This window comes from Periplaneta americana, chromosome 1 (genome assembly GCF_040183065.1).
Source record: "Periplaneta americana isolate PAMFEO1 chromosome 1, P.americana_PAMFEO1_priV1, whole genome shotgun sequence".
Taxonomy (NCBI): domain Eukaryota; kingdom Metazoa; phylum Arthropoda; class Insecta; order Blattodea; family Blattidae; genus Periplaneta; species Periplaneta americana.
Genome location: NC_091117.1, coordinates 173182740 through 173197002, shown reverse-complemented (window position 1 = coordinate 173197002; position 14263 = coordinate 173182740). Strand labels below are relative to the sequence as shown.

Sequence of the window (14263 nt, the reverse complement as noted above, 5' to 3'; positions counted from 1 at the left end):
CTCCCTTTCCATCTACGTCTTCCCCTCCCGCCCTCCTCTCTCCTTCCTTCTACCCTCACCCCCTCTCTCTCCTCGCACTCTCACTCCCTCTCCCCCTTCACCCTCTCCCCCATTCACCCCTCTCCCCATATTTCCGCTCTCTCCTTCTCCCCTCCACCTGACTGTCCCTGTCTCCCTCTCTCAATCCTCTCCCTCTATCCCTCTTCCCACCCATCTCTCGTCACCACTCTCCTTCTCCTCTCTCTCCCTTCCTCTCTTTGTACCTCATTTCTCCATCTCTTTCCCTCTCTTTTTATACCTCCCTATCTTACTCTCCCTCCGTCTTCCACTCTCTTTCCCCATTCCCCCTGTACCCCTCTCTCTCTCTCCCCAATTCCCCTCTCTCTCTTTCACAATTCTCCTGTCCTCCCTCTTTCCCTATTTCCCCCTCTACCCATCTCCCTATTTCCCTCCCTCTCTGCCCCTCACCCCATCCCCCTCTTCCCATCTCTCTCTCCACACCTCTCCTTCCTCCCGTTTCCCACTTTCCCCCTCTCTGTCTATCTATCTCTCGCAGTTATTATATAAAATTAATTAAAACGGATGTACAATTTTTTGTATACATCTTAAGTCTAAATATTTTATTAGTCAGCCAGGTAGACCTATGCCATGGATGAGGAAAGGAACTGGCCACCCTACCCCATTATCTCTTGGTTTAGTCGCCTCATGAGTGATGCCTTATTGGTGTGCTTATGGTTCCAACCTGTCTTCAGACAGTTGACTAAACAACAACAATATATTCGTTTTAGCAATTTGTATAAAAATAATATAAACCTTGCTTATGCATATGATATATTCCAATAAATTTAATCAGAGCTCCTATGTATTTCATTTTATTTAAGCAGCTAATAGCATACAAATTAAAACAGGATTTTAAACTGTTCATTACGAGAAACCTTTCATATTATGTTCAGAACTATAGCTAATTTTGTTCTTTTGTAGGCTGTCTAAAAACCAGACCGCAGGCCTGATTGTGGCATATAAAACAGGAGTGGAAACAGAAGCCACATTAGATACAGAAAACACATGTGACTTCATAAAATATCTTAATGCTGCTAAATTCCATAAAGGAAGTCCAAGCTTGGGAAGAGCTTTGAAGCTGGTTAAGAAGACAACCAAGGCTTATGATCTCACTGACAATACTTTAATTAGTAAGTATATTCAGTACTCATTAGCCAATTATTTGATTACACAGTTGAGTTTACAGACATTTAGGAAGTTATTTTCTTTATTCGCATTATTGTAGGTCATCTATTGACATATTAAATTAATGACATTAAACTGGAGTGCTAATTTCAACAATTAAGTCCGATAACTTGTGATTTATAAACAATAATTGCGTAGTTATTCATACTTCTTGTTTGCATTCTATCACTAATGTTTCCCATTAATCTTAATTATTCCAAAAGGAAATATTAATAAAGTACGAACATTAAAATAAATAAGCTGTTTATCAATGTCCGCCCTTAATAAATTTGAACGGAATTTTCTGAAACTATATAGAGACGTCTCGATAGCACAGTTTTTATATTCCTTTATCCAATTAAAAATGGTACAGCTCAAATTATTTTAGTGAAGGAACAATGGAACTAAGAAGACACTGACTGAATTTTTATGATGAAAGGTAACCAAATTATTAACGAATTTATTCAAACTCCATTTTCGAGAAATAAAAATATAAAGGTGAGTGCAATTTGAATTTTAATAAATCCAGATACTGCAATTCTGTTTGAACGAAGCTAAATGCCTATTTTGGAAATTCATTCTTGATTCACATACCAGTACTTTTAACACTTATATATCACTAATGATAATATATTAAACTAGTTAAATTAACAACTTTTAATAATGTACTGTGTTGCTATTATTATTATTATTATTATTATTATTATTATATTGACTGATACATGTTTACTTAAACATCTAAGACTTCTTAAAATATGAGATAAAGTAACAAATTTTCTTTCTCTTATTTTTGCAGTTTTACTAACTGATCGAAAGTATATCTCCAAAATCAGTCAGAGTCTCGCCCGAAAACTGAAGGACTCCGGAATGCCTCTTTTCATCATTGGCATTGATAATAGAGATGCACGTAGCGACCTCCTTATCATGTCTGAAAGTGGGTATTTTTCTAATAATACAGTACCTGATGATCTTATCATCTTAGATTCATATGACACTCTGGAAGCTGTTGTAGACCATTTGTCAATGCCAGAAAAATTGACAGCTTGGTACAAAACGACGGGTTATGATCCTCCAAATTGCTAAACATTAGTTAACATTATAGAAATTTGTAGCAATTAATTTAAACTCGATTTTAGATTTAGAGAACCAGACAGGCCTTTTAATTTTACTTGCTGTTGCCATCAACCAACAATGAAAGTATCATATAAGCTATGTTGACTTTAAAATTGAAGTTGGTACCTAACTTATATTTACAAGTTACTTAGAGATCGTCCTCATGAAGTCATCTCAGTCTGTTCATTATTTCTATTTGCGACAAAGAATAAATAATCTGATTTTAAATAATTTCCTTAACTTATATTAAAGGAAAGGTAACTCGAGAATCAATACGAAGTCATTAAAACTTTTGCATTAGTGCTGTTATTCGTCTGTCGTGATCATGGAAGACCATTCTTCATTCTGTGGTCTGCAAGTTCATCACTTGTTTCAGAAGTCGAAAATTATCTGGCATTCTTTGGACATGTCGAAATCAGGAGAGCTGTTTATACCATAAGCCATCTAGAATAGTTCTATCTTCTACTTTCATTATCTCACTTACCTTTGAATTTCGAACTCTGTCTAGGTGAGATATACCAGCAGATCTTTGCCAGAAGTCCATCTCTGCAGCTAATAATTTCTTTCGTCTTTCTTGTTAGGCTCCATGTGTCACGCCCATATGCAGTTACATTTTCGAATATAGAGTTATAAAGTTGCATTATAATTACGTTATGATTTCATATCTTACAGAGATTTTTGCCATAAAATTGAATTTAGCATTTCTCTTGCTTTCCTCACTTTAGTAAAATCTAACAGTACATTTTTTTAAATAATATTTATTTTATATCCTTAAATTTGACAGTTGCTGATTTCATGCATTCTTGAAGGACATGATTACATGTGTCAAATATTTCGAGCGAAAAACATATAAATAAATATTGATCAATATTTATCAACTGATGTGAATATTTGCATAATTGATATTTTACATAATTGATTAAATGGCGATCTTACTCGTGTTAATTATGTAAGCATGTGTGGCTTACAGCTGTTTCGGTGTTACTTGACACCATCCTCAGAGCCTACTAGATCTTGGCGCTATCTCAACTTCGCTGCCTATTGCGTGGGTGCATTCATGTGATGAAGAGTTGTGTCAAATAGTGTGTGCATCAAGTAACACCGAAACAGCTGTAAGCCACACATGCTTACATAATTAACACGAGTAAGATCTCCATTTAATCAATTATTTATATTCAAGTGTTAAAAGTAGTGTACGAAAGATTCAACATGGATGATATTTTACGGTATGAATACAAGCCTATTTTTTTAGCATTGACTAAAAAGAATTGCAGACATGAAATTATATTAAATATTTTCTAAGTTAGAGTAACACAATCTTTTCTCAGAGTTATGCAGTAGAAAGTAAGTTACATTATTATCATTTCACCTTGCATCATCCAAGATATTCCGTGATTAAACTCGTTATACATATATTAAATGTTGGCCATTTAGTTCTCAATATGCGAAATAATAAAAATTCAGACATGTAAATTCTGTAAAAAAAAAAAATACAGTATACTGGTATCAGTGAGTATTAATAATAGCTATATTTATATATCTTTCATTCTTCAGTAGCAAATAATTTAGTGGCTTTTGCAACTCCATATGTCGAAACTGTTTAATTCTGTAATACAGTAGAGCATCAATTATCCGAATACCGATCAAACGAAACATCAGTTAACTGAAAGAATTCCAATCGACTCTCTTGATTATATTGTTAATTGTAGAATATTTAAAAAATCGTCCCTTGCTCTTGACACAACCCAGAGCATGATGACCTTAAGTGTTGACAACTTCCCCATATACACATTTATGTCCTTGACAGATTTTTTATCTGAGATATAATGCAACTGCAATCTTAAAAAATTTATTATCAATCAGCATTCCAATATCTGGGGAAGGTAGAACTTGTAAAAATAATATAAAAGCTGTCAGTAACAATCAGCTTGTCAGGACATGTTGACTTGTTTTATTTGTTCTTTTTTACAGTACTTTATGCAAATGGCTATTCCATATTGAGGGCATCATGCCAAAAGAGCGTATGAACAAAACTACAAATTTACATTAGAGCCATAAAAAGATGAAATGATTTCTTCTAACAAGTCAGCAAGTTACTTTCTTTGATTCTTGTTGATGTCAATTGTAATTCTCAAACAATTGTTTTCAAACTTAAAATATTATAATAACGCAAAATTTGTTGGTATATCCTTCTGGTATGATGCCCTTGGCATAATGTTGAAGTATATATTCTGTTAGATTGGCAACAGGCCATGACTGTTTGGCCAAACACCTGCATAGAATTGGAATATATCAGTCCCCTAACTGCCCATTGTGCAACTCATACCAAGCAATGGATTTGAAACACCTCAAAATCTGTACTTCATTGGCTGACCATGATAATATCTTTGAAAAATATTGGAATGCAAGAGGTCAAATGTCTTTATTGTCAAACGCCTGGCATTAGAAAACAACAACGTATTCTGTTTTGTTTAAATGTATTTCCTTTTCTATGCATGTTATGTCAATTACTTGTACTGAAAATGTTTAACATAATATTTGTGAATGTGAATAAAATAATCATCCTAATGTAAATTTGTAAATAACCTATTATTTGTAACACATACGTATGTTATACAAATATTGAATGTCTTAGATTTTCTACATGCGTAAAAGGAATGTTCTTACACACAGCATAGTCTCTCTTCAGGTGCGTCTTGAACTTAAAAACAAATTCTTTGTCTAAAAGTATATTGAAAATGTGAATTCCAGGTGGGTTTCTTTTAGCATGTACCTCTACCTTATTTGTATAATATATATTAATAAAGTAAGTACAAATGAATGATGTATTTTATTTTATGATAGATTCCTTCAGTGCTGTTATTATTAATAACTTCTTTCATACCGGTACTACAATTTCTCCTTACTTGTTTTTACGTAATATAGAATGTGATTCAATGTCGATGTGTGAAATAGCGTAGCTAATGGTATTTCTCAGTAGTTCACTTTTCTATGGAGATATAGTCTCCTAAGTCCTGAGATATTTGTTGTTTTATTTTTAAAGTTCAATATACTGTAGTTCTACACTTTAAAAATAGTCACTGACATGAGGAAAAAATTCTGAAAAAACTCTGCAGGTTACAGTTAGGGCACAAATGCAGGTATATTATACTATACTTCGGGTCTGTACATACATCTTATATAATAATCATGTATGAAGTATGGTATAGTATACTATACTCTCAGGACTCAGGATGATAAGGCATATAAGCAGTTAAAAGGTTACTTACTGGTACTTACCAATTTTATGAATGGAGTTGCTGAAACTGGCCACTTTCGTTGTCCACACATTTTTGGTACCTCTTAAAGAAACTATCAATTTATTTGCTGTAGTTCTTGATAAGAAATGGTGTCAAACTAGTGACGTATTAAGTTTTAGTTCCTTTAGGGTGTCTGAGTTTGTCTGATATACATCTTTTAATTTACTCCATAGATAAAAGATGCAGGAGGTTACATTAAGGGAACACAAAACCCTACTAATAACTCTGTCCTGTTAAAAAATCTCTTCATTTCTGTCATCAAAATATTGGCTATATAAGGTGTGAATAAAGCCACAATTACCCTCCCTGTCGGATAATTCTCTAAAGCAGAAGGGCAAAATCGTATTCACGTATATGTATCTAATCGAGTTGTGGATGTTTGCTTATTAATAGTGATTGCTTTAATATTAAATTTTGGTAGGTGAAATGATATTGCCTTTATTATTTAGAATTGAGGGGTAGATGTGAAATAGAGGTTATTTATTTTCTTGTGGGTTTAGCACCAAAGACTTAAAGAGCTCAGATTCCATTTTCTTCTGGACTTCCTGCTGCTATGGATGCTCCTATTCCAGTGTATTCCATTTTCTTCTTGACTTCCTGTTGCTATAGATGCTCCTGCTCCAGTGTATTCCATTTTCTTCTTCACTTCCTGATGCTATGGATGCTCCTACTCCAGTGTATTCCATTTTCTTCTTGAATTCCTGCTGCTATGGATGCTCCTACTCCAGTGTATTCCATTTTCTTCTTGACTTCCTGTTGCTATGGATGCTCCTACTCCAGTGTTATTCCATTTTCTTCTTGAATTCCTGCTGCTATGGATGCTTCTACTCCAGTGTATTCCATTTTCTTCTTGACTTCCTGTTGCTATGGATGCTCCTACTCCAGTGTATTCCATTTTCTTCTTGACTTCCTGTTGCTATGGATGCTCCTACTCCAGTGTATTCCATTTTCTTCTTGAATTCCTGCTGCTATGAATGCTCCTATAGAGATTTTTAAGAAATAGCTAAAACGAAGACACTCTAGCTTGTCTAAGTTAAAGCACGAATTGCTGATGGCATTATGCATGTTTACATTTCCATGTGCAATCTTAGCATGTTCTTAATTCTGTCACCTGCATTCATGAGACAAACTACAGGCCTAACTACTTTTACATGTCAGATAATGTATGTACATTTCTGTTCAAAGATTAATTCTCATTCTCCTAGGCCTACCATTCTTCATTTTACTAATGAAAGAAAAGTATAGAAACTGGACTAAGAGAAATGAATACAAGAAAATATAATTAAATATATTTATTTGAATAAAAAAATCTTTAACAAAAATGGACATAGAGAAACACAGTCGTAATATAAATAAAAAAACTACACGACTTTTAGTTACTTGCCATCCATAATGCAATACATTTTTAATCACTATTATCTAGGACCAGATATCTACAGCACTAGCAGACACTCCAGAGTGGGATATTTTGTACTTTTCCATATTGCATAAAATTAATATTTTTTTTAGCATTCTTCAGTTCATATAATGTTCAACCTAACATATGAACAATGAATGCATGGAAAATATTATATGATAGAAATTCATTATGAGAACAAATACTTCAGTTCAAGCTAAATAAGGGAAATCGTCACTTGGAGTGGCAAATAAGATGGAGTAAATGGCTGCGTTCAGCTGGGACAGCGCTGAAATAGCGACAACATTGAACGCTTTGCTGACTGACAGCACTGAAATAGTGGTCGCCATTTTTCATAGCAAAATTTTTTTCGCTTCAAGCCAGTGAAAGTGGAAGGGGTAGGCAACAACCAATGATGTCTTATAATTTTTTATTTTATTGGGTTATTTTACGACGCTGTATCAACATCTAGGTTATTTAGCATCTGAATGATATGAAGGTGATAATGCCGGTAAAATGAGTCTGGGGTCCAACACCGAAAGTTACCCAGCATTTGCTCGTATTGGGTTGAGGGAAAACCCCGCAAAAAACCTCAACCAGATAACTTGTCCCGACCGGGATTCGAAACCGGGCCACCTGGTTTCACGGCCAGATGCACTGACCGTTACTCCACACGTGTGGACGGTGTCTTACATTACGGAATAGACAGAACAATGGTGTGTTTCTTTGCAAACACAGCAGACATTTTGGAATCTGGTCATTCAGCCACTCACAGCTGCTGTAACTCAGCAAAAATGTATAGCTGAATTAGCACTGTCCCAGCTGAACGCAGCCAATAATATGCACAGGAACGCAATTTTATAGCACTTTGGTAAAATAACTCGGTTAACCTATAAGAATGAAAGGGAACAGGGTTAAACAAATGATGAGCGGATTCCGCCGATTTTGGAATAGACACTGACGCACTTAGGTTAGATTAGTTTAGGCTTTTATTATCCCGTCAAGATGGTGAAAGAGATTGAGTGTGATTTTTTGTTTTCTATGTTGGCAGTTCAAGTGCGTCGGTGTCTATTCCAAAATCGGCAGAATCCGCTCAATGCTCGTTTTACCGGGAACAGCTCCACTAAGGCACATTAACGTGTACTTATTTTACCACAAATTTGATACACTAAAATACTAATTTTTACTCCATTTGTATTTTTGGGCCAAAGAAAACATAATAGAAATGGGAGTGAAAGTTAAGATTTTTCCTTGAAGCTCACTAAGTTAGCTCAGTGAAGCTGTTTCCTTCCATTTTCTAGGTTATCCAGAAGATTTTACAAAGGACTACGAATTTGCGTTCTTGTGCTTATGCTTATCATTTAAGAGATGGAACTAGTCCTATAATCGAATTATAATACATAATTCACTGAATTGATCATCCTCCACCAAACTGTCCCTTCTACTCTATAAAAAGAATTCAGGTCACTTTGTGAAACATCTGCTACTGGGTGGCAGCCGCAGGTGGGGCTCGAGCAGCAGGCACCGTGTTTGCTGTTGTCTGCTGTGTCGGAGGAGCGTAGGGACTCCCCAAGAACTCATCAGCAATGTGAGCACCCTCACGCAGACCACTGAGGAAGGCACCATGCACTGTGGCAGGGTAGTTTCTAATGGTGTGCTCACCTGCAAAGAACAGTCTGCACTTAGCAGTCTGCCCTGCTTGGGCAGATGGCGCTACTGGAGCTGACAGCATGTCGTAGTCACCGCCTGATGATCCCACTGCCACGAAGGAGTAAGAACCACGGGCCCAGGGATCGGTTCTCCATCGAGTTACTACAGTCTCCTTGGGTTGGGGCACAGCACCATTTCCGAAAATTCCCTTGAGTACAGCAATGCAACGACCCACAATGACATCATCACTGACATTTTCCATGATGGCAGCAGCCTCACCTGCTACTAATGCAAGCAGCACAGGTGCACGGTAGAGATTCCAGAAAAGGAAGAGTTCTCCGCGACTTGCAGTGGTACTGCCCACATGACCGAACAGATTGGTGCTAGGATCCCAGAAAATGCGTTCAAAACAGAGTACCACTTTGTTTAGACTCCCAAAACCAAGGCGTTGGATGGCAGCTACCTTCCAGTCTGGAAGAGGTGGTGAAAACTGCACGATGTTGCTCACACCCTGGGTGTTGGTTGCTGTCGACTGCTTCAGCACCCCAAGCGGCAGAGTGCACAGCACCACATCTCCTTTGTATGTAACTGGGTTGCTATTGTTGCGTGAATTTGTGGTCATGACTTCCACTCCGCTAGGGCCATAACGGATCTGTCTCACAGCAGTGTTCAATTTGATGTCCAGTCCCTCAGACAATGCAACTGGCACACAGGAGTACCCGTTCCTCACAGTAAGATGGCTGCCTGTAAATTCAAAGTCGTCATCCTGGTCCCAATGCTTGAGAGAAAGATTCGTCAGTGGTGTAGCATTTGCAAATTCCAGGTTTGCAAAATGCCAGTCCAATATCTGCCTGTCTCTAGAAGACAAATAAACGTCGCTAGGAGGAGAGGCGTCGAGCTCATGTAATTTGTCTTCAATCTCTTTCTGTTGTTCTAGAAACTGGTCCCACTCACGACAGGCATTGTTCAAATCTCTAAGCTTGGATCTCATCACAAATTCCTGCGTTATATCTTTTATGCCCTTGCTCTCGCAGAGTTCTTTATACTGTTTGTTCAACTCTTCGATTCTTTCTTTCAAGGTCAACATGTTATGCTGATTGACTTTCAGTTTTTCCTGTAAAGCTATTACTGCTTTCCAGTGCTGAACCTGCTTTTCTTTCACATTCTTTTCTTGTAATTTAATTACCCATTCCAGTGCTTGGCCAAGAGAAACTGGTTTGCCACTAGCATAATTCAGATCGAGCTGGTGGGACAAGTAGCTTGTAGCCTCAAGCAAGCGATTAAACTCCCTCTCTACCATCTCGTCCTTGTCTTTCGGTACCGTGTTACCATTTGATTCATACAGGGGACATTTTTGCTTTATCTTGTGTAACTCCATATTAATCTGTTTAGATAGTACAGTAACTGGGTTACCACCCAGACCCGTAACGACCATGGCACCAAGATCCGCAACATAATTTGCTTTTCGAAACGTAGCAATACGTCCACCAACTCGATCCCTAGCTTCCAGAACTACAACTTCCATTCCAAACTGATTCAATTGCTGAGCTGCTGCGAGACCAGCAATACCTGCTCCTACCACAACGACTTTTCCAAGTTTCTTTGTCGGAATAGTTTTAAGTCTCTTGAATATGCCGAAGTTTATGTAACCATATCTTTCCAGAAATCCATGAACTCTAAGAGCTAAAGGCTCATCACTGTTATAAGGTGGTTCAATCTGTGGTAGAGCATCTTCAAATAACAACTGCTGTTTTGGATTTTCTAACCATAACTGTAACAACCTGTTTCTAATATGTAGAAATACCTTCTGTGTTTGTGGTGGTCCTTGTGATACGTCTGGAAAGGAGGATGCTTCTTTTGCAGTAAGCTTATCAAATGGCAGTCTACTTTGAAATGCTGCGCCTTCTAAGCCAGTGGGATCATCATGATCAAAATCGGGTTCCTCTTTATCAATTTTAATTGTGGTAACCGGAACATCAACAGGTGTTGCAGCTGCTTCTGTCATTTGTGTTTCTGGCATTGGCGTAAATTTTTTTTCCGAGATACCCATACTGCCAACTTTCGATTTTTCTGCGGCGTCCTCTTCATCCAGCAGTTGGTTATACTTCTCTTCCATTTTTCTGTATTCAACTTTAGCTTTCTTTCTTCGGCTCATTCTTCTGCCTTCCTCTTGTGCGTCCCCTGTATCACTCACACCACTATTTTCACTCTCCATACAAAATCGCTTTCGTTCGATGTCAATTTCGTGAAATGTATTTGTGTTCATACTGAAAGTAACGTCACAAAACAAACCGCTATCCCACGTGCTCCACAAACCCAATGTGGGTTTCCGGATTCCTTCGTATTTTGAACTAAAAAAAAAAAGTACTGCCTCTCTGTCAGAATCTAAAACTGCATTTCCGAACGTCCCGAATTTATTGATATAATATCGTGCAATGGATCTACTGCAGATTGCTGCACATGCGCGGTTTTGATGACTTGTCATACCAACATTGGAATGTAATCAGTGTTGCCAATATTTCCCTTACCTGTATTCAAAAGTTTGAATATAATAATATGAGTCCATAAAACCAAATTCTGTGCAATTTTGTTGTACCACTATCCATAGCCACCGAATTCTCTGAAATGTTGGGGGGAGGGGGTGTAGTACTCTGCACAAAAGTCCGAGAGAACCTTAATTACTGTTTCTCAGGTATTTCCTTACATATTTTATAAAAAATAACAATGTCCGATTTTTCAAATAATATCCATGGAAATTGCTTAACTCAGTATGGTTGAAAATTATACCTCTTATGCACTATTTCTCCATTTTTTTCACTGCTTTGTTTATACTTACAGTTGATCCTTACAACAATGATGAACATGAGCTTATTATATATATATATATATATATATATATATATATATATATATATATATATATATATATACACTGTACTCTTTCATCGTATGAGCTTATTAGTTTCACTGTCAAGGCTGGCCCATAATAAACCAAGAACATAAACGAGAACGGATATAATGTTTAATACATTTATTTTAACATTATTTCCGTTCTCGTTGTCGTTTCTGTTCCTGGTTTGTTGTCAACCAACCTATACTACTAATACAATACCTAATTTAGTATTCTGTTCCCGTTCACTGCAGTTTTATTTTGGGCAGTTTTCTTTACAAGGATTTTATGTATTTTCAATAGTTATATTGCTATCATTGAAATGAGCACACACCGCGACTGTGATCATCAGAGAAACGATCGCTGAAACTGAATGTTGATAACGGTTACTTTTAAATTTCGTAACAAATTCAACTGTTTATGAAAAAATTTTGAACATTGATTACAATTTGTTACATAATAATGATGTTTTGTATAATCGTTAGTCAGCAGACCTAAAACTGGTTGCAATCACATAATTGATAGCAATAAGGCATCACTCTTGAGGCAACTAAGTCAGGAGATAATGAGATAGAATGGCCAGTTTCTTTCCCCCTCCATTACATATATCGCTGACTGATAGCATAGTTCACAGACTTGGATTCATTGATCCTTCACCTGTCGATCGCCTTTTACTTTATTTGATTATAATTTAAATTATAGGCGCGACAAAACTCGCCTGAAAATGTGTCGATCGACTTCTGAGATAGCACCCCAAGTAGTAGGCCTAGGTCTACTAAACCGAACTGATAAATGTATTCACGTCGAAAGGGCGGCCTTTCCCATATTTTACGGGTTGTATGGGGGAACTCTACTCTTCTACTTAAACAGAGACTATATTTATATAGCAGCTAATGAAGAAGGGGCTTTGGAAGTGGTACCGGTAGTTTGAAGTTTGAAGTAAAGAAAAATAGTGTAGTGGCAGTGATTAAACTATAGAACTGAATCGTACCTTTATCTAGGTAGTTATGTTTTTTTTTTCTTTTGTAAGGAGGAGGAATCTAGGCTTACACTGTAGCCTGAGGCTTATTGTGCTACAACACTTCTATTCTGTGAATGATTGAGTAGTCGAATGGCCGCCCTCCGGTGGTTATGTTAATAGCCAAACAACTTTAGTGAAGTGCGATACAGAGAATTTTGTATGAGATGTTGAAAAAGAGTCTGATATTATGAGATGTTGAAAAAGAGTCTGATATATGTGTGATCAGTGCTCACATTTGACTCATTTTTTTAAGAGACAAACTCAGATGTTACCCTCAAGTTTGCCTCTCTGTCTCTGAGTCTCTGAGAGTATTGATTCTGACTTTCGTAGCTTTTTTCGTTTTAATTTTTATTAAAAAACAAATATTTCTTATATTTAGGTTACACTTTCAATCACAACTTCCCAAGTTGCGATCATTTTTTTTCATTTCCATAGCTGACCCCCCCCGGGGGGTGTTAAGTCTTTATAATAAAATGGCAGCAGAAACTGTAGCTATAGGAACCTTCTTAATATAGGTTCTATTATTACTTGAAACAAGTGTTAATAAATAAACTATTTGTACATTAAAGAAATTGCTGACATATTTACATTCTTTTAAATGAGTTGAAAATGTATATTTTATTTTTATTTTCAGGTGAATTTTATTTAAGATCTAGGGGAAACTTTAGTATCATAGTTCGCGACACTGCACCGTAGTTGTTGGTGACCCTGATGAACGGAGAATTTACAAGTAGCATGGCATGTTGCATTCGGCTACAGAGTCCTAGCAGTAGTTGAAATGGAATGTGTACATTGATTTCTACTAGGTTTCTGTTAATTTGTAGGCGTCATTATTACATTTGTAGATACTCAAAATGATTAAAGCAATTTTGGTATTTAATAACCACGGGAAGCCGAGAATGACGAAGTTTTATCAATATTTTGTAAGTGTATTTCATCAATATGACGTTTCAAATTCTAGGTTATAATTTTCTTATTAAATTAATTACATTTTACTTTTGCAGAATGAAGATATGCAACAACAGATTATCAAGGAAACGTTTCAGTTGGTTTCAAAACGCGATGATAATGTGTGTAATTTTCTGGAAGGAGGCAGGTTAGTTGAATTTTGAAGTCTGCAACGCTACTCTTAGGAATTTTAAGTGATCCTTTGAAACGGTGAAATGTTTAGTGGCAATTCTTATCGAAAACTTATGTAAGATGTATTATTTTTTTTAATTTTAATAGTGAAACATTCGATATAAGTGCAGAATCCATGTTGGGACGTATAGCTTTCTTAGTATCTGTTCCATATCATTTGTGCCGAACAGAAGGATAATGGGCCTGACATTCTTACTGTTCTTACCGGAAAAAATTTAGTTCACTTCTCAACCCTTCCCTTCTCTTTACCCTTTATGACAACTAGCCCCTTTCTGAGTGGAAAAATATCCCCATTGCCAGTGAAAAGGTTAAGATAGGGTATGATGAGATAGAAGATAAATTAGCAATAAGTAGCCCGACTGTCAGTGATAAGATTAACGAGGGTATCATAAGGAGAGAGATACCCCACACTCTTTCTAAGGTTTGATAAGGAGATAGTGACAAGTAAGTAGCCCATTTTCAGTGATAAGGTTAGGGGAAAAACTTTATATCTACTGTTTCTAGTTATTTTACAAGTTGTCAAATGCACA

General features: G+C 36.5%; 3 protein-coding genes across 5 annotated transcripts in view; 2 read left to right on the top strand and 1 right to left on the bottom strand.

The window, feature by feature from the left end:
- LOC138704229 (lymphocyte antigen 75-like) overlaps positions 1–5141 on the top strand; it is a 66866-nt gene extending 61725 nt beyond the window's left edge. The window contains exons 33-34 of the mRNA XM_069832113.1: positions 982–1190; positions 2021–5141. Of these exons, the coding sequence (XP_069688214.1) occupies positions 982–1190; positions 2021–2307 (496 nt within the window). The 3' untranslated portion in view covers positions 2308–5141. The remainder of the gene's footprint in view (positions 1–981; positions 1191–2020) is intronic.
- A 1772-nt stretch (positions 5142–6913) lies between these two features.
- On the bottom strand, positions 6914–11161 carry Su(var)3-3 (lysine-specific histone demethylase Su(var)3-3). Its single transcript, XM_069832103.1, has one exon. The coding sequence runs from the start codon at positions 10946–10948 to the stop codon at positions 8516–8518; it is 2433 nt and encodes an 810-aa protein (XP_069688204.1). The 5' UTR covers positions 10949–11161; the 3' UTR covers positions 6914–8515.
- Positions 11162–13299: 2138 nt separating this feature from the next.
- Positions 13300–14263, top strand: part of or (AP-3 complex subunit sigma-2 or) — a 64354-nt gene continuing 63390 nt past the window's right edge. For all 3 annotated transcript variants that reach the window (XR_011333287.1, XM_069832091.1, XM_069832093.1), the window contains exons 1-2: positions 13300–13516; positions 13598–13689. Coding sequence is in view for 2 of the 3 variants with exons in the window: in XM_069832091.1 (XP_069688192.1) it covers positions 13448–13516; positions 13598–13689 (161 nt within the window). In the remaining variant the exon portion in view is untranslated. The remainder of the gene's footprint in view (positions 13517–13597; positions 13690–14263) is intronic.